The sequence below is a fragment of the Oncorhynchus tshawytscha genome, linkage group LG03, assembly GCF_018296145.1.
Source record: "Oncorhynchus tshawytscha isolate Ot180627B linkage group LG03, Otsh_v2.0, whole genome shotgun sequence".
In the NCBI taxonomy this organism is placed as follows: Eukaryota; Metazoa; Chordata; class Actinopteri; order Salmoniformes; family Salmonidae; genus Oncorhynchus; species Oncorhynchus tshawytscha.
The window spans coordinates 48,720,128-48,738,484 of NC_056431.1; the positions used below are offsets into that span (position 1 = coordinate 48,720,128).

Here is an 18,357-nt window from a genome sequence, read left to right on the forward strand (position 1 = left end):
ACCCCAATCCAAAAGCCCTCTCAGAACGAAATGCCTAAATACATAAACGACTATTTGCATTTTTCCAATAATTTAATTCTATTGTGGCAAAGGCATTCAACTGATTGCCACATATGTCCAAAGTAATAATTTTCTTAATGCTATTCTCACCAGTCACAGAGAGGTTTTCCTCAGAGAGAAACGGTCATTCATCATAAATGGAACATTGACCTGATTCCGTTTACGAGTCAGGTATATTTCTGAGTTTGGAATCGAATGCTGCCTCAACACTCGGAACATTCCTTGAAGCCCATTACAAAGCCTATAGTCTCCCTTATATTAGATTTGGAGTTCTATAACTCACACTCGTACTTGTGCTGAATTGCTTTATGTAATGATATACAGTGCCTTTGGAAAGTTATTTAGACCCCTTGACTTTTTCCATATTTTGTTACGTTTCAGCCTTGTTCTACAATTGATCAAATTACTTTTTTTCATCATCAATCTACACACAATACCCTATAATGACAAAACCAAAATCAGGTTTTTAGACATTTTTGCAAATGTATACAAAAAAACTAAACAAAAATACCTTATTTACATAAGTATCCAGACCTTTGGCTATGAGACTTGAAATTGAGCACAAGTGCATCCTGTTTCCATTGATCACACTTGAGATGTTCCTTCAACTTTATTGGAGTCCACCTGTGGTAAATCCAATTGATTGGACATGATTTGGAAAGGCACACGCCTGTCTATATAAGGTCCCCCGGTTGACAGTGCATGTCAGAGCAAAAACTAAGCCACGAGGTCGAAGGAATTGTCCGTAGAGCTCCGAGACAGGATTGTGTCATGGCACAGATCTGGGGAAGGGTACCAAAAAAAAAGTATTGAAAATCCAAGAACACAGTGGTATCCATCATTCTTAAATGGAAGAAGTTTGGAACCACCAAGACTCTTCCTAGACCTGGCAGCCCGGCCAAAATGAGCAATTGGGAGAGAAGGGCCTTGGTCAGGGAGGTGACCCAAGAACCCAATGGTCACTCTGACAGAGCTCCAAAGTTCCTATGTGGAGATGGGAGAACCTTCTAGAAGGACAACCATCTCTGCAGCACTCCACCAATCAGATCTTTATGGTAGAGTGGTGAAACAGAAGCCACTCCTCAGTAAAATGCACATGACAGCCCACTTGGAGTTTGCCAAAAGGCACCGAAAGGACTCTGACCATGAGAAACAAGATTCTCTGGTCTGATGAAACCAAGATTGAACTGGAGGAAACCTGGCACCATCCCTACGGTGAAGCATGGTGGTGGCAGCATCATGCTGTGGGGATGTTTTTCAGCGGCAGGGACTGGGACACTAGTCAAGATCGAGGAAAATATTAGCGGAGCAAAGTACAGAGAGATCCTTGGTGAAAACCTGCTCCAGAGCGCTCAAGACCTCAGACTGGGGCGAAAGTACACCTTCCAACTTGACAACGACCCTAAGCACACAGCCAAGACAATGCAGGAGTGTCTTCGGTACAAGTTTCTGAATGTCTTTGAGTGGCCCGACCAGAGCCTGGACTTGAACCCGATTGAACATCTCTGGAGAAACTTGAAAATAGCTGTCCAGCGATGCTGAATGGGAGACACTCCCCAAATACAGGTGTGCCAAGCTTGTAGCATCATACCCAAGAAGATTTGATACTCTGATTGCTTCCAATGGTGCTTCAACAAGTCTTAATACCTATGTCAATGTGATATTTCCATTTTTTTTTTTATACATTTGCAAACATTTCTAAAAACCTGTTTTTACTTTGTCATTATGGGGTATTGTGTGTGCATTGATGAGGAAAAAAACAAATGATTTAATATATTTTATAATAAGGTTGTGACGTGAAAAAGTCAAGGGGACTGAATACTTTCCGAAGGTACTGCACTGTACATTAACATGGTAGGTAGATAGAACCTGTGTTTTCAGTGCAGCCACTGTATGTTCTATAATCTATCAACTGCTTCCTGACAGTTAAACCCATTTTCTCTATAATGGGATTATGAAGAGATATTAAGTGCTAAGAAAATAGTATTTTCAGGGAATTGAGACGAGATTAAAGAAGTGAGGCAATTAGTTTCAAGCAGAGGAGTTGTACTCTCTGCAATGAAGTGTCTAGTATCTCTGGCTCGGCTAATTAGAACTTTTTCCAATTGTCCTTTCAGCTCAACTTTATCCTTTTTGTGAACATTGTGCGAGTGCTGGCGACAAAGATCAGGGAGACCAATGCAGGGAGATACGACACAAGAAAACAGTACAGGTGGGTAGATCAATGTCACAGTGACATTGGCAAAGATTTACATTTACATTTACATTTTAGTCATTTAGTAGACACTCTTATCCAGAGCAATTTACAGTTAGTGCAAATATTTCTGTAAGATGTCTGTAAGGACCTACTAGTTATTTGAATCGCTATGGATTCAAATGTGAAATTGAATTTCCCAATGAAAGTCAACTGTAGAGAAGGCATTCTACCTTTAATTATTTCTAAATGCACAATGTGTTTTAGGCTGTAGAGTTGCACATTTGAAATTAAATATGCTATTTACTCTGCTCTGCATTTTGTTTTGTATTTGATTTGACCTTTAGTTCCTCCTTTCATGTTCCCTTTTGAAAATAACTTGATAGGTGTACATTTTGTCTAGGGTGTAAAATGTCTTGCCTCTAGTTTACAATTCATGTTCTGTCTGAAATCTCCTCTGTGCCCCCTTAATATTACAAAATAGGATGATAGGTCATAAAGCATACAGAAGAGCACAGGCAAGGTCCATGCCTCAGGCAAGGTCCATGCCTTCATCTTCTTTATTCTAGGCCTCAGGGAACTTATGGTACCAGTGTGTATTTGACCAAAACCAATTAAGCTTAATTGAACATTATGCTTTGAGAAAGTCTGCTCCTGGCCCAAAGCCTTATGATTTTATCCATATTTATCCATATGATATTTGGATGTTGAATTCCTATACTCAGTACTAACTATATCCTTACATTTAGAAAATGTACTCATCAGCCTTGTTGTTATTACCCATGATGGTAAAAAACAACGTCCACAGTGGATGTTGAAAGCCGCTGTAATGATAGGGCTGTGTGTTGGGGAGGTAATAGTTATTCAGGGGTTCATTCAGAGTGTGCATCTCAAATGACACTCTAGTATTCCCTATATAGTCAACCACTTTTGGCCAAGGGCCCATAAGGCTCTGGTCAAAAGTAGTGAACTATAATGGGAAGAGGATGCCATTTGGGACTGATCCAGAGTGTTTCCACAAGGGTCGCAGTTGGGCCAAACCCCACGTCACTGCTAGGCTTAATAATAGTCAGTGATCAATTGGTTCTGCCTCTCCTCCCCTGCTGAGCAGCGTACCACAGTGCAGTGCTGGGCACCAGGTGGCCGGTTAACAGCTGACATGATGCCAGGGATGTCTCATGTTTGCACACACACACACACACCCACACACACACACACACACACACACACACACACACAGGCATTGACGCCGACGTACACACACACAGGAGCGCACAGGCACACACACGCACGTTTACACACATGCACAGGCACAACACACACACGCAGATAACATCAATCTGCTGGAGACTGTCAACCCTGCTGTGGGAGTCAGTCATGTGTTCACTGAACTGTAGCATGACTGATGATGGCTGTTGATACGAGGCACTGAACTAAATGTGCCATTTTACAATCCATTTACATCATTCTCCGTTCGGAACGTCGGCCTACATGCCATTTAAAAATGCTTTATAATTACCGGTAGATTTTGTTGCTTATTGGCATTTTCACTGATGGATCAGGAGATTGGTTGGATAGATAACTAATGCAGAACAGATCTGAGGGGAAGAACCACCAGAGACCCCTCTGGAGAGGAGATCAGAAGGCAGCAAATGTGAAATGACTAATGGCCATCTGTGAAACTTGAAACACTGTTGGTGAGTGTCGATGTCATGACTGAATCCACTGTGATATAAAGACTGGTGATGTTCAGCTTTTGTTTTTGTGAGAAAAACAATTGCATTGAAGTCGGGCTGCGCACAATTACTGGTCACCTTCCATCCCAGATAATTACCTATTATGAGATAAAGATTCAGCAATTCTACATCTCGTCTTGTCTTGCTCAAACTGATCCCCTCCTATCCTCTGTTTTTGTCTGTATCCACAGGAAGCTAGCTAAGTCCACCCTAGTGCTGGTGCTGGTGTTTGGGGTCCACTACATTGTGTTTGTGGGGATGCCTCACACCTTCCAGGGCCTCAGCTGGGAGGTCAGGATGTACTTCGAGCTCTTCTTCAACTCCTTCCAGGTAACTAACTATCTTTTGAAAATTAGTTATTTGTTACATTTGTTACTTGACATGTATGATATGAGGTACACATCCCTCAGGTTTATCAAGCTGACATACTTTTACTTTGTTTTTTGTGTATTACACTTATATTGTTGAAGACATTTTTATCAACTTCAGGGAGACTTCAATAACTTCAGGGAGAACTTTTCTTTTCAACACTCCTTGAACTTTATTCTGTAAAGTGAGGCTGTTTGTGGTCCCACCAACATTCATCACAAATAATCAGGCAATGAAAGTATGATTTAGCTTCTTCAACTCTACTTTTATCTGTCACCACAGGTCGGTGACACTTACTCGATTCAAAACTCTGCCAGAAGCATTGGGAGAGGATCAATACAACTGATTGCTACTGTACTTTCTATAGTATCATCTTTGTCCTTGGCTCTCCCTGGCCCTCACTGTCTAGACCTGTATGAGAAATTATGCAGTACCTGGGGGAAAATGAGGAAAATGTGTTTCTACTAGAGATACTCCTACTGAGGTGATAGTGAAAGATTACTCTTACTCTATTCTAGTCCTGCATTCCTCTCCCTGAAGAAAGGCCAATCTACTAGGACTGATAAAATTGAGGCTGCTTTAGTGTACTCTAGTAGCAATACTTACAGTAACCCTGGCCCACAGGTAATGCTAATAATGGGCTCTGAATCATATGATAAGTCCTGTGTTGCTCGGTTGGGTAGAACATGGCGCTTGCAACGCTAGGGTTATGGGTTCGATTCCCACAGGGGACCAATACACAAAAGTATGAACAATTATGCACTCGCTCTTAGTCACTCTGGATGCACTCTGGCTAAAATGTGGTGTCAATAACATATGGGTCCCACCCTCTTTTGGCACCTATAATCACATTCTGTACTAAATAATTCCTTTTGAATAGCATCCACTGTGAATGGAAGATGGCGTTTACTGTGTTCTGTAGGCCTAGCTCATAATAGTTACTTTAATTACTAATGTGGCAGAATAAGCCACTATATCCTGAAAGTTGAAGCCAAATCGCTAAATTAAATGAGGGAAAAATATTACACATTTTCTTTGTTTCTTGAAGAACACAGTTTGAATTCTACAATAGAACCGGTCCTCAAGGTTGAATGTACATGTAGCTACGAAAGCTGATACAACAGTATCCAATTAAATAAAGTAGGATCCAATTTTTAAAGAAAGCTTTGAAGTTGTATCCCACGAAAATAAGTTGGAACAGGAGTTTGACCTGAACAAGTGAAAGCTACTTTGCTGTGTAGCATTCGCTACGTATCATTCGCTCCGTTGAGTTCACTCAGACTGGTGCGGTTTGACAGGTCCTCAGGCAGGTGGGGAGATTCCCTTCCCTCCTGCTACTGCCTGTCTAGCCGAGTCTAGATGAGGCCAATAAAGACAGGGAAGGTCCTTCTCCGGACCAAGTGCTAGTGACAGATCAGGTTCACTTGGATCAGCTGCACTCTGTCTGTCATATGGCATATGAATAGGCATATGAATCATAGCAAAACATCTCATGCATTCTTCTGGCATTTCAGAAGTCTGTGTTATGTTGAATAGAGAGAGAATAAAGGGGAGAAGGGCACTTTTCCCCCCTGGAATACAGTGACTTTTGAAAGTATTCTCTCCCCATGACTTTTCCACATTTTGTTGTGTTACAAAGTGGGATTAAAATGGATTAAATTGTCATTTTTTGGCAACAATCTACACAAAATATTTCTAATGTGAATGTGAAAATGTAAATGTGAATGTGAAAATCGATTAATGAAACGAATATAGTTTGATTAGATAAGTATTCAACCGCCCGAGTTAAAACATGTTCAAATCACCTTTGGCAGTGATTACAGCTCTTAATCTTTCTGGGTAAGTCTCTAAGAACTTCGTAAACCTGGATTGTACAATATTTGCCCATTTGTTCTTTTTAAATTCTTCAAGTTCTGTCAAGTTACTTGTTGATCATTGCTAGACAGCCATTTAAGTCAAAACTGTAACTAGGTCACTCAGGAACCTTCAATGCTGTCTTGGTAAGTAACTCAAGTGTATATTTGGCCTGGTGGTTAAAGTTGTTGTCCTGCTGAAAGGAGGATTTGTCTCCCAATGTCTGTTGGAAAGCAGACTGAACCAGGTTTTCCTCTAGGACTTTGCCTGTGCTTAGCTTCTTCTCTTTTTATCCTAAAAAACTCTAGTCCTAATGACAAGCATACCTATAACATAATGCAGCCACAACCATGCTTGAAAGTATGAAGAGTGGTACACAGTTACAGTGCCTTCGGAAAGTATTCAGATCCCTTGACTTTTTCAAAGGTTTTGTTTCGTTACAGTCATATCGTAAAATGTATTAAATCAGTTTTTCTCAACATCAATCTACACACAATACCACATAATGACAAAGCAATAACAGGTTTTTAGAAATTAAAAACAGAAATATCACATTTACATAAGTATTCAAACCCTTTACTCAGTACTTGTTGAAGCACCTTTGGCAGCAATCAGAGAATCACGTCTTCTTGGGTATGATGCTATAAGCTTGGCACATTTTTATTTTGGGAGTTTCTCTCATTCTTCTCTGCAGATCCTCTCAAGCTCTGTCAGGTTGGATGGGGAGCATTGCTGCAGAGCAATTGTCAAGTCTCTCCAGAGATGTTCGATCAGGTTCAAGTCCAGGCTTTGGCTGGACCACTCAAGGGCATTCAGAGACTTGTTCCGAGGCCACTTCTCCATTGTCTTGGCTGTGTGCTTAGGGTCCTTGTCCTGTTGGAAGGTGAATCTTTGTCCCAGTCTGAGGTCCTGAGCACTCTGGAGCAGGTTTTCATCTATGTTCTCTCTCTACTTTGCTCTGTTCATCTTTCCCTCGATCCTGACTAGTCTCAGAGTTCCTGCTGCTGAAAAAACGGGCCCTAAAATCTTGTTTTTCATTGTCAGAGAGTTTTTAGGTGCCTTTTGTCTAACTCCAAGTGGGCTTTCATGTGCCTTTTACTGAGGATTGGCTTCCGCCTGGCCACTCTACCATAAAGGCCTGATTTGTGGAAGGATCGGACCCTTTTTTTCAATTTTGGCCTAAAATGACATACCCAAATCTAACTACTTGTAGCTCAGGACTCAGGATATGCATATCAAATCAAAGCTTGATGACGAGCTTGGAGGGTACTATGGTGTTGAATGCCGAGCTGTAGTCGATGAACAGCATTCTCACATAGGTATTCCTCTTGTCCAGATGGGTTAGGGCAGTGTGCAGTGTGGTTGAGATTGCATCGTCTGTGGACCTATTTGGGCGGTAAGCAAATTGGAGTGGGTCTAGGGTGTCAGGTAGGGTGGAGGTGATATGGTCCTTGACTAGTCTCTCAAAGCACTTCATGATGACGGATACGGGGCGGTAGTCAATTAGCTCAGTTACCTTAGCTTTCTTGGGAACAGGAACAATGGTGGCCCTCTTGAAGCATGTGGGAACAGCAGACTGGTATAGGGATTGATTGAATATGTCCGTAAACACACCGGCCAGCTGGTCTGCGCATGCTCTGAGGGCGCGGCTGGGGATGCCGTCTGGGCCTGCAGCCTTGCGAGGGTTAACATGTTTAAATGTCTTACTCACTTCGGCTGCAGTGAAGGAGAGACCGCATGTTTTCGTTGCAGGCCGTGTCAGTGGCACTGTATTGTCCTCAAAGCGGGCAAAAAAGTTATTTAGTCTGCCTGGGAGCAAGACATCCTGGTCCGTGACTGGGCTGGGTTTCTTCCTGTAGTCCGTGATTGACTGTAGACCCTGCCACATGCCTCTTGTGTCTGAGCCGTTGAATTGAGATTCTACTTTGTCTCTGTACTGGCGCTTAGCTTGTTTGATAGCCTTGCGGAGGGAATAGCTGCACTGTTTGTATTCAGTCATGTTACCAGACACCTTGCCCTGATTAAAAGCAGTGGTTCGCGCCTTCAGTTTCACACGAATGCTGCCATCAATCCACGGTTTCTGGTTAGGGAATGTTTTAATCGTTGCTATGGGAACGACATCTTCAACGCACGTTCTAATGAACTCGCACACCGAATCAGCATATTCGTCAATGTTGTTGTCTGACGCAATACGAAACATCTCCCAGTCCACGTGATGGAAGCAGTCTTGGAGTGTGGAGTCAGCTTGGTCGGACCAGCGTTGGACAGACCTCAGCGTGGGAGCCTCTTGTTTTAGTTTCTGTCTGTAGGCAGGGATCAACAAAATGGAGTCGTGGTCAGCTTTTCCGAAAGGGGGCGGGGCAGGGCCTTATATGCGTCGCGGAAGTTAGAGTAACAATGATCCAGGGTCTTTCCACCCCTGGTTGCGCAATCGATATGCTGATAAAATTTAGGGAGTCTTGTTTTCAGATTAGCCTTGTTAAAATCCCCAGCTACAATGAATGCAGCCTCCGGATAAATCGTTTCCAGTTTGCAGAGAGTTAAATAAAGTTTGTTCAGAGCCATCGATGTGTCTGCTTGGGGGGGATATATACGGCTGTGATTATAATCGAAGAGAATTCTCTTGGTAGGTAATGCGGTCTACATTTGATTGTGAGGAATTCTAAATCAGGTGAACAGAAGGATTTGAGTTCCTGTATGTTTCTTTCATCACACCATGTCACGTTAGTCATAAGGCATACGCCCCCGCCCCTCTTCTTATCAGAAAGATGTTTGTTTCTGTCGGCGCGATGCGTGGAGAAACCCGCTGGCTGCACCGCTTCGGATAGCATCTCTCCAGTTAGCCATGTTTCCGTGAAGCAGAGAACGTTACAGTCTCTGATGTCCCTCTGGAATGCTACCCTTGCTCGGATTTCATCAACCTTGTTGTCAAGAGACTGGACATTGGCAAGAAGAATGCTAGGGAGTGGTGCACGGTGTGCCCGTCTCCGGAGTCTGACCAGAAGACCGCTTCATTTCCCTCTTTTTCTGAGTCGTTTTTTTGGGTCGCTGCATGTAATCCACTCCGTTGCACTGGTTGTAAGGCAGAACACAGGATCCGCATCGCGAAAAACATATTCTTGGTCGTACTGATGGTGAGTTGACGCTGATCTTATATTCAGTAGTTCTTCTCGGCTGTATGTAATGAAACCTAAGATGACCTGGGGTACTAGTGTAAGAAATAACACGTAAAAAAACAAAAAAACTTCTTGATACCATTTGAAAGGAAATACTTTGAAGTTTGTGGAAATGTGAAATTCATGTTGGAGAATATAACTCATTAGATCTGATAAAGGTAATAGAAAGAAAAGAAACATGCATTTTCTATTTTCTTTTTTGTTCTATCATCTCTGAAATGCAAGGGAAAGGCTATTATATCACTTAGGAGTCGAGAAGCAATTTAGATTGTGGCCACTAGATGGCAGCAGTGTATGTGCAAAGTTTTAGACTGATCCAATGAACCATTGTATTACTGTTCAAAATGTTGTATCAAGTCTGCCCAAATGTGCCCAATTGGTCAATTGATACATTTTCAAGTACATAACTGTGCACTCTCCTCAAACAATAGCATGGTATTTTTTTCACAGTAATAGCTACTGTATATTGGACAGTGCAGTTAGATTAACAATTATTTAAGCTTTCTGCCCATATAAGACATGTCTATGTCCTGGAAAGTTTGCTGTTACTTACAACTGTCATGCTAATCACATTAGTGCATGTTAGCTCAACCATCCCAGGACAGGGACACCCCATCCCGTAGAGATTAAAATCACCTTTGGCAGTGATTACAGCTCGGAATCTTTCTGGGTAAGTCTCTAAGAACTTTATAAATCTGGGTTGTACAATATTTGCCCATTATTCTTTAAAAAATTATTCAAGCTCTGTCAAGTTACTTGTTGATCATTGCTAGACAGCCATTTTCAAGTCTTGCCATAGATTTAAGCCAATTTAAGTCAAACCTGCAACTAGGCCACTCAGGAACATTCAATGCCTTCTTGGTAAATTCACTCAGATCAGCTTTACTCTGTCAGACATGAGAGCCTTCTGTTTTCAGTCAGTTTATCACAGCTGTGCCAGACAATGTAACAGTGTGTAGGACGCCTTAGTCGTGGCTCACCACCAAGCATTTTCATCTCATTCTACTAATGAAATATTTCAGCTTCAAAGCATACTTTTATGCTTTTGAATTGAATGATTTAAGTGGCTCATTATAGAGACACCAAACTGTTGTTTTAACGAGCAATGCTACATCTGACAGCTTGGTAGCTGCATTATTAGAAATCTCTGGTTAATCCTCATAAGCTGCTCATTGCATCTTAGCCTCCTTGTTATAGGAAAAACACTTTATTTGACTACAAAGCGTGGCTTTCCTCGCACAATGTAGAACTGTCTTATTTGTCTGGTTGTCTTTCTATGGAATTGCCCAGAGGATAAGAGCTTTCCTCCCATTTGTTTTTGTTTCCACGTTTGTTTGTGATGTGTTTTGTAATATCTTTCCCTTCCCTTGTCTCCAGTTAGCAAAGGGCATTAATATTATTCCGGTTTCTACATACATCATAGCTGCATTACCCTGAGGCATTATTCTTCATGCAGCACAATATGAAGTGTGGAAACCTTCGTACATTAAAACATTAGTCGTTTAGCAGACACCCTCATCCAGAGTGACTTACATGAGAAATTAGGGTTACGAGCCTTGCTCAAAGGCACAATGACAGATTTTCTCACCTAGTCGGCTCGGGATTTGAATCAGGGACTGGCCCAACACTCTTAACCGCTAAGCTACCTGCCGCCCATTTAATATTGTACGTTTGAGTATGATCCTGTGGTTTATGTAGGCCATGGTAGCGAAGTAATTACAATTTATCAGATTAACACTGGAGGGATAAATGAGCAGATGATGATGTGCAAGTAGAAATACTGGTGTGCAAAAGAACAGAACGTAAATAAAAACAGTATGAGGATGAGGTAGGTAGATTGGGTGGGTTATTTGCAGATGGACTATGTATAGCTGCAGCGATCGGTTAGCTGCTCAGATAGCTGATGTTTAAAGTTAGTGAGGGAAATAGAAGAACAAGTTCTCATTTGCAACTGCAACCTGCTGTCACGCCCTGGTCTTAGTATTTTGTGTTTTCTTTATTATTTTGGTCAGGCCAGGGTGTGACATGGGTTATTTTATGTGGTGTGTTTTGTCTTGGGGTTTTTGTAGGTTATGGGATTGTGGTATAGTAGAGTTGTCTAGGTAAGTCTATGGTTGCCTAGAGTGGTTCTCAATCAGAGGCAGGTGTTTATCGTTGTCTCTGATTGGGAACCATATTTAGGCAGCCATATTCTGAGGGTGTTTCGTGGGTGACTGTTCCTGTCTCTGTGTTTGTTTGCACCAGATAGGGCTGTTTTGGGTTTTCACGTTACGTTTATTGTTTTTTGTATTGTTCGTCATTATCTTTATTAAAGATGTATGAAGAAAACCACGCTGCATTTTGGTCCTCCTCTCCTTCGACGGAAGAAAACCCTAACAGAATCACCCACCACAACAGGACCAAGCGGCGTGGTGACAGGCAGCGGCAGCAGGAGCAGCGAAGTATGGAATATACGACTTGGGAGGAAATAGACAGGTGGGCGGTCGACCCAGGGAGAGTGCCGGAGCCCGCCTGGGATTCGCTGGAGCAGTGCGAGGAAGGTTATAGGAGAATGGAGTTAGAGAGACGAGCACGGCGGCCCGAGAGTCAGCCCCAAAAATTTCATCGGGGGAGGCACAGGGAGAGTGTGGCAGAGTCAGGAGTCAGACCTGAGCCAACTCCCCCTGTTTATTGTAAGGAGCCAATGAGGAAACCAGAACCAGAGCCGGTGTTGGAGGTGAGCGAAGCAGAGACTGTGAAGGAGTTAATGGGGAAATTGGAGGAGAGAGTTATGAGGCAGTTGCTGTGTTGGTGCATGAGGCACGGAATTCGCCCGACGGAGCATGTCGGGGATTTAATGGCACCTAGGTCAGCTCTCCATACTCGTCCTGGGGTGCGTGCTAGTCGGCTGGTGAAGATTGTGCCAGCCTCACGCACCAGGCCTCCTGTGCACCTCCCTAGCCTTGCACGTCCTGTGCCAGCTCAGCGCTACAGTGCGCCTAGCAGTGCTAACCGTGGCGGGCGTGGTACTGGTCAGGCACCGTGTTATGCGGTGGAACGCACGGTGTCCCCAGTACGCATGCTTAGCCCGGTACGCTACATCTCAGCTCCTCACATCTGCCGGGCTAGGGTGAAGATCCAGCCAGGGCGGTTGGTGCCAGCCCTGCTCTCAAGATCTCCAGTACATCTTCACGGTCCGGTCCATCCAGTGCCACCTCCACACACCAGCCCTCCGTTGGCAGCTCCCCGCACCAGGCTTCCTGTGCGTGTCCTCGTCCCAGTACCACCAGTGCCAGCACCACGCACCAGGCCTACAGTGTGCTTCGCCTGTCCAGCGCTGCCGGAGTCTCCCGCCTGTTCAGCGCTGTCGGAGTCTCCCGCCTGTTCAGCGCTGCCGGAGTCTCCCGCCTGTTCAGCGCTGCCGGAGTCTCCGGCCTGTTCAGCGCTGCCAGAGCTGCCAGTCTGCAAGGAGCCGCCAGAGCCGCCAGTCTGCAAGGATTAGCCAGAGCCGCCAGTCTGCAAGGAGCCGCCAGAGCTGCCAGTCTGCAAGGAGCCGCCAGAGCTGCCAGTCTGCAAGGAGCCGCCAGAGCTGCCAGTCTGCAAGGAGCCGCCAGAGCTGCCAGTCTGCAAGGAGCCGCCAGAGCTGCCAGTCTGCAAGGAGCCGCCAGAGCTGCCAGTCTGCAAGGAGTCGCCAGAGCTGCCAGTCTGCAAGGAGTCGCCAGAGCTGCCAGTCTGCAAGGAGCCGCCAGAGCTGCCAGTCTGCATGGAGCAGCCAGAGCCGCCAGTCAGCATGGAGCAGCCAGAGCCGCCAGTCAGCATGGAGCAGCCAGAGCCGCCAGTCAGCATGGAGCAGCCAGAGCCGCCAGTCAGCCAGGATCCGCCATTCAGCCAGGATCCGCTAGTCAGCCAGGATCTGCCAGAGCCGCCAGTCAGCCAGGATCTGCCAGAGCCACCAGTCAGCCAGGATCTACCAGAGTCATCAACCTGCCTGAGCTTCTTCCTCTCAGTCCTGAGCTTCTTCCTCTCAGTCCTGAGCTTCCTCTCAGTCCTGAGCTTCCTCTCAGTCCTGAGCTTCCCCTCAGTCTTGAGCTACCCCTCAGTCTTGAGCTACCCCTCAGTCCCGAGCTACCCCTCAGTCCCGAGCTACCCCTCAGTCCCGAGCTACCTCAGTCCCGAGCTGTCCCTCAGTCCGGAGCTGCCCCTCAGTCCAGTGGGGCCCTTTGTTAGGGTTACTAGGCCTAGGTCAGCCGCGAGGGTCGCCAATCTAAGGACGCGATGCAAGTTGACTAAGACTATGCTGGAGTGGGGTCCACGTCCCGCGCCGGAGCCGCCACCGTGGACAGACGCCCACCCGGACCCTCCCCTATGGGTTTAGGTGTGCGGCCGGGAGTCCGCACCTTGGGGGGGGAGGGGGGGGTCTTAGTATTTTGTGTTTTCTTTATTATTTTGGTCAGGCCAGGGTGTGACATGGGTTATTTTATGTGGTGTGTTTTGTCTTGGGGTTTTTGTAGGTTATGGGATTGTGGTATAGTAGAGTTGTCTAGGTAAGTCTATGGTTGCCTAGAGTGGTTCTCAATCAGAGGCAGGTGTTTATCGATGTCTCTGATTGGGAACCATATTTAGGCAGCCATATCCTTTGAGTGTTTCGTGGGTGACTGTTCCTGACTCTGTGTTTGTTTGCACCAGATAGGGCTGTTTCGGGTTTTCACGTTACGATTTTGGTCCTCCTCTCCTTCATCGGAAGAAAACCTTAACACCTGCGACCTGGCCAAGATAAAGCAAAGTAGTTTGACACGTACAACAACACAGAGTTACACATGGAAATGACAAACATACAATCAATAATACAGTAGAAAAGTATATATACAGCATGTGCAAATGATGTAGGATAAGAGAGGTAAAGGCAATAAATAGGCCATGGTGGCGAAGTAATTACAATATAGCAATTAAACACTGGAATGGTAGAATGTGCAGAAGATGTATGTGCAAGTATAGATACTGGGGTGCAAAGGGGCAAGATAAATAAATAAATACAGTATGGGGATGAGGTAGATTGGATGGGCTAATTTACAGGTGAGCTATGTACAGGTGCAGAGATCTGTCAGCTGCTCTGACAGCTGGTGCTTTAAGTTAGTGAGGGAGGTAAGAGTCTCCAGCTTTAGTGATTTTTGCAGTTCGTTCCAGTCATTGGCAGCAGAGAACTAACAGTGTGACAATATTTTAGTTTTACTCATCATTCCGTTTCTCTATTTATCAGCTCAATGTGGTGATGAGATAAAGGAGTGTAAATTACACCATGTGTTCTTTGCAAGTTTAGTGCTCTCTGCTTACTAAGCAAGTCACATGCATGCCTCAGCTCTGTCTACAGCAAAGCCAACCACTGCAATAGATCTGCAACCTTAACAGAGAGCAAAAGGGTGCTGCTGCTTACATAAAGAAAGCAAGAGTGGAGAAAAGGGCTAGATTTGAAAGAGAGACGGACAGATATAATGGGCTGTGAGATATACCAGAAGGGATGCCGATCAATGCAAGACCTTTTCTTATGATTGATGATTCTTATAAATGATGATTTGAGAAATGAAGGTTGAAATCAACATATGAATCATATCAAAACATCTCATGCATTCTTATGGCATTTCAGAAGTCTGTGTTGTGTTGAATAGAGAGAGAATAAAGGGGAAAAGGGCACTTTTCCCCCCTGGAATACAGTGCCTTTCAAAATTATTCTCTCCCCATGACTTTTCCACATTTTGTTGTGTTACAAAGTGGGATTAAAATGGATTAAATTGTCATTTTTTGTCAACAATCTACACAAAATACTCTGTAATGTGAAAATCGATTAATGAAAAATAGAACACTAATATAGTTTGATTAGATAAGTATTCAACCGCCTGAGTCAATACATGTTAAAATCACCTTTGGCAGTGATTACAGCAATCCTTGATTGTACGATAGTTGCCCATTTGTTCTTTTTAAAATTATTCAAGCTCTGTCAAGTTACTTGTTCATCATTGCTAGACAGCCATTTTCAGGTCTTGCCATAGATTTTCAAGACGATTTTAAGTCAAACCTGTGACAAGCATACCCATAACATGATGCAGCCAATTTACAAATAAATTCATTAAAAATCCTACAATGTGATTTTCTGGATTTTTTTCCCTCGTTTTGTCTGTCATAGTTGAAGTGTACCTATGATAAATTACAGGCCTCTCTCGTCTTTTTAAGTGGGAGAACACACAATTGCTGACAAATACTTTTTTGCCCCACTGTATGTGTGTGAGGTATATACTTTTGTTTCAAAGTAGATTTGTTTAAGACTACCAATAATCACTCTGTGTGACCCTGATTTAGCCCACTGCAGTAAAACTGTGAATCAATTTAAAATGCAAGCTGTAACACAACAAAATGTGTAAAAAGTCAAGGAGTGGGAATACTTTCTGTAGGCACTGTACATGTCACCAGATTGACAAAGGCTTTGCGATTTAGGGTTACTGTAAGTGCCTTGTTCAAAGGCACACCAACAGATTTGTTCACCTATTCTGTTCTTAACTGCTAGGTTACCTGCAGCCCCAATGCTATACACTTTCCATTGATTTACAATATGAACATTGAATTGCAAAGCCCCTCCAACCCAGAAATAAACTGATCTTCTTTATGACATTGGTTCTCACCTCACACTCTTCTGTCTCTTCCAGGGGTTCTTTGTATCCATCATCTACTGCTACTGCAATGGAGAGGTGAGTGAGGATGATTTTACACTCTGTATAAGTTGTGTAACTTCAACATAAGACATCTCTAGGTTGAGAACATCCCTAGAGCGGCTCCTTAGATCTCTGTTCTTTCAACATATGAGAAACAAGGGCTAAGATTCCCCCCAACCCTTTTCCTCTCTATTTCTTCCCATCTTCCTCCCCAACCACCCCACCTACACCCTCTTTCTCCCCCTCACCCTCTCCTCATCTCCCCCAAAGGTCCAGGCAGAGATCAAAAAGACGTGGACTCGTTGGAACCTGGCATTTGACTGGAAAGGTCCGGTGGTGTGTGGCAGGTACCGCTACGGCTCGGTGCTCACAGTGCTCAACAACAGCACCATCAGCCAGTCCCAGCTGGCCGGGATTGGCCCTGCCACCCGATCCACCACCCTCTTCTCCAGCCGGGTCTACCGGAGCAACGGACCCCCTACACTCAGCACCCATGCCACCCTGCCTGGCTACGTCATTAGTAACTCAGACCCAGACAGCCTCCACCCCTCCATCCCTGAGGAACCAGAGGAGGACAGTGCCAAGCAGGTGGATGACATCTCTCTGAAGGAGACACTGCCTGTACTCAACAGTAGCATGACCGCAGATGATGATGAGGAGACGCTGTAGACAAGGGGAGATGCGGGAGGATTTCCTGAATCTTTATAATATATATCTTGGCTGGAAAAAACACCAGGCCTTTGGGACAGGGACCAAAGACTCCTGGCCCTAGACTTGGAACCGCATGTACATTCATAGAGATACAAATGTAGTAGTGCTGTGCAGGTTGACTCATAACCCGCAGTCCCCACGGTTATATCTGCAAGGCGGGTGGGTTTAGGGTCCTTAATTATTGTGTGGATGAAGGGCGGGTAGGTTGCGGGCGGGTTGAATAAAGAGAAAACAATACCTTGAAAAATCCATAAATGTATCATTCATATCTATAGGCTACATTGAGGGTTTTCTTTCATTATTTTAGGCAATCTGGAATTAGTGCGTAAACCTAAGCTGTAGGTGTGCCAAATAACCTACACACCAATCGCCAAAAACCTTTGGAAACGGGCAGAGAAAGTTAACTCGATCCACTGAGACAAAAAGGACAATGTCAGAGTTTTTTAATTCAATAAGAGAAACGTTTCACAGGGGAGAGTTGAAAATAAAGAGAAGGTAGAGCCAGAAAAGTAATGTTTGGGAAAGATTTGGTGAAGTGGTAAAAGAGGATGATAACAGTGTTGTGTGATGATTGTGAGCCGCTATACAAATTCAACAGTCACAAGATGGGGACTTCAAATAGCCCTATGACACATCAAGGGAATGGTAGCCTACTGTTCAGATGGGTTAAATGGAAAAGGAAATCTGGACACTGACTGTAGGTCTATAACCTCTCACATAGCCTTAATATTAACTCCTGCAGAATTAAGCATTTTTTGCAGTAAAATGATACAGCCACTGTTTGAATCAGGAACAGGATACATACAGTGGATCTATATGCAGGCTACAGACTCAAACACACAGAAACACTCCACAGTTGAGGGGTAAGACAACAAACAATAAAACACATGTCTCATCTTTGTACAAAATCATGGACTGACTTTTTGTAGCCAAGGCATGACATTTTCAAGCAAAAAATACAAATGTTTATTGCTTTATCCATGTGATTTTGGGCCAAGGATCCATGTTTTCTGCCAAACACTCCCCAGTTGTTGACAATCAGACATTCCATCCTTTAGGGGAGGTGAGGGCTAAAGTCAGTACTAAGGGCTAGAGGAACTGACTGCATCATGTGTCTGTTTGTGCAAAGCATGATTTTTTTTGAATCCAAAATTACATTTGACTGACTAACAGATGTCTGGATGCCAACAGTATTTTGTTTTCCCCCTTGTCAAGCTGAGTTCTATCCAGTCTAGAAAAATACCTTTAAAAAAAGCAAATTTCTCTCAGAGTCTGGCTTGTTGTTGGCTTAAGTGATTACAGTCATGTCTCAGTGATATTTGTTGTTCTCTTCTCTGTTTACTTGTGATAAATGTTATTTCACTGCTCCCTGTTCTCGATTATTTCTGTCTTTTAAAGTTACTTACATTACTGTCACTAGTACAGAGAGATTGGTAAATTTACTGTGTATTGTAGACAGCTCTTTTTTTTCTCCCTCAGGTCTGTATTGTGTATCGTTCTTTCAGACGAGGGTCTCATCAAATCAAACCTCTATTACTGTGTTTGTACAGACAAGGCTATTCTATTCTATTTCCTGG

General features: G+C 44.0%; 1 protein-coding gene across 1 annotated transcript in view; it reads left to right on the forward strand.

The window, feature by feature from the left end:
- The window catches only part of LOC112246682 (parathyroid hormone 2 receptor-like), a 101,301-nt gene extending 83,156 nt beyond the window's left edge, over positions 1 to 18,145 (forward strand). The window contains exons 10-13 of the mRNA XM_042320087.1: positions 2,178 to 2,272; positions 4,182 to 4,320; positions 16,064 to 16,105; positions 16,340 to 18,145. Coding sequence (XP_042176021.1) covers positions 2,178 to 2,272; positions 4,182 to 4,320; positions 16,064 to 16,105; positions 16,340 to 16,738 — 675 coding nt within the window. The 3' untranslated portion in view covers positions 16,739 to 18,145. The remainder of the gene's footprint in view (positions 1 to 2,177; positions 2,273 to 4,181; positions 4,321 to 16,063; positions 16,106 to 16,339) is intronic.
- Positions 18,146 to 18,357: the final 212 nt, after the last annotated feature.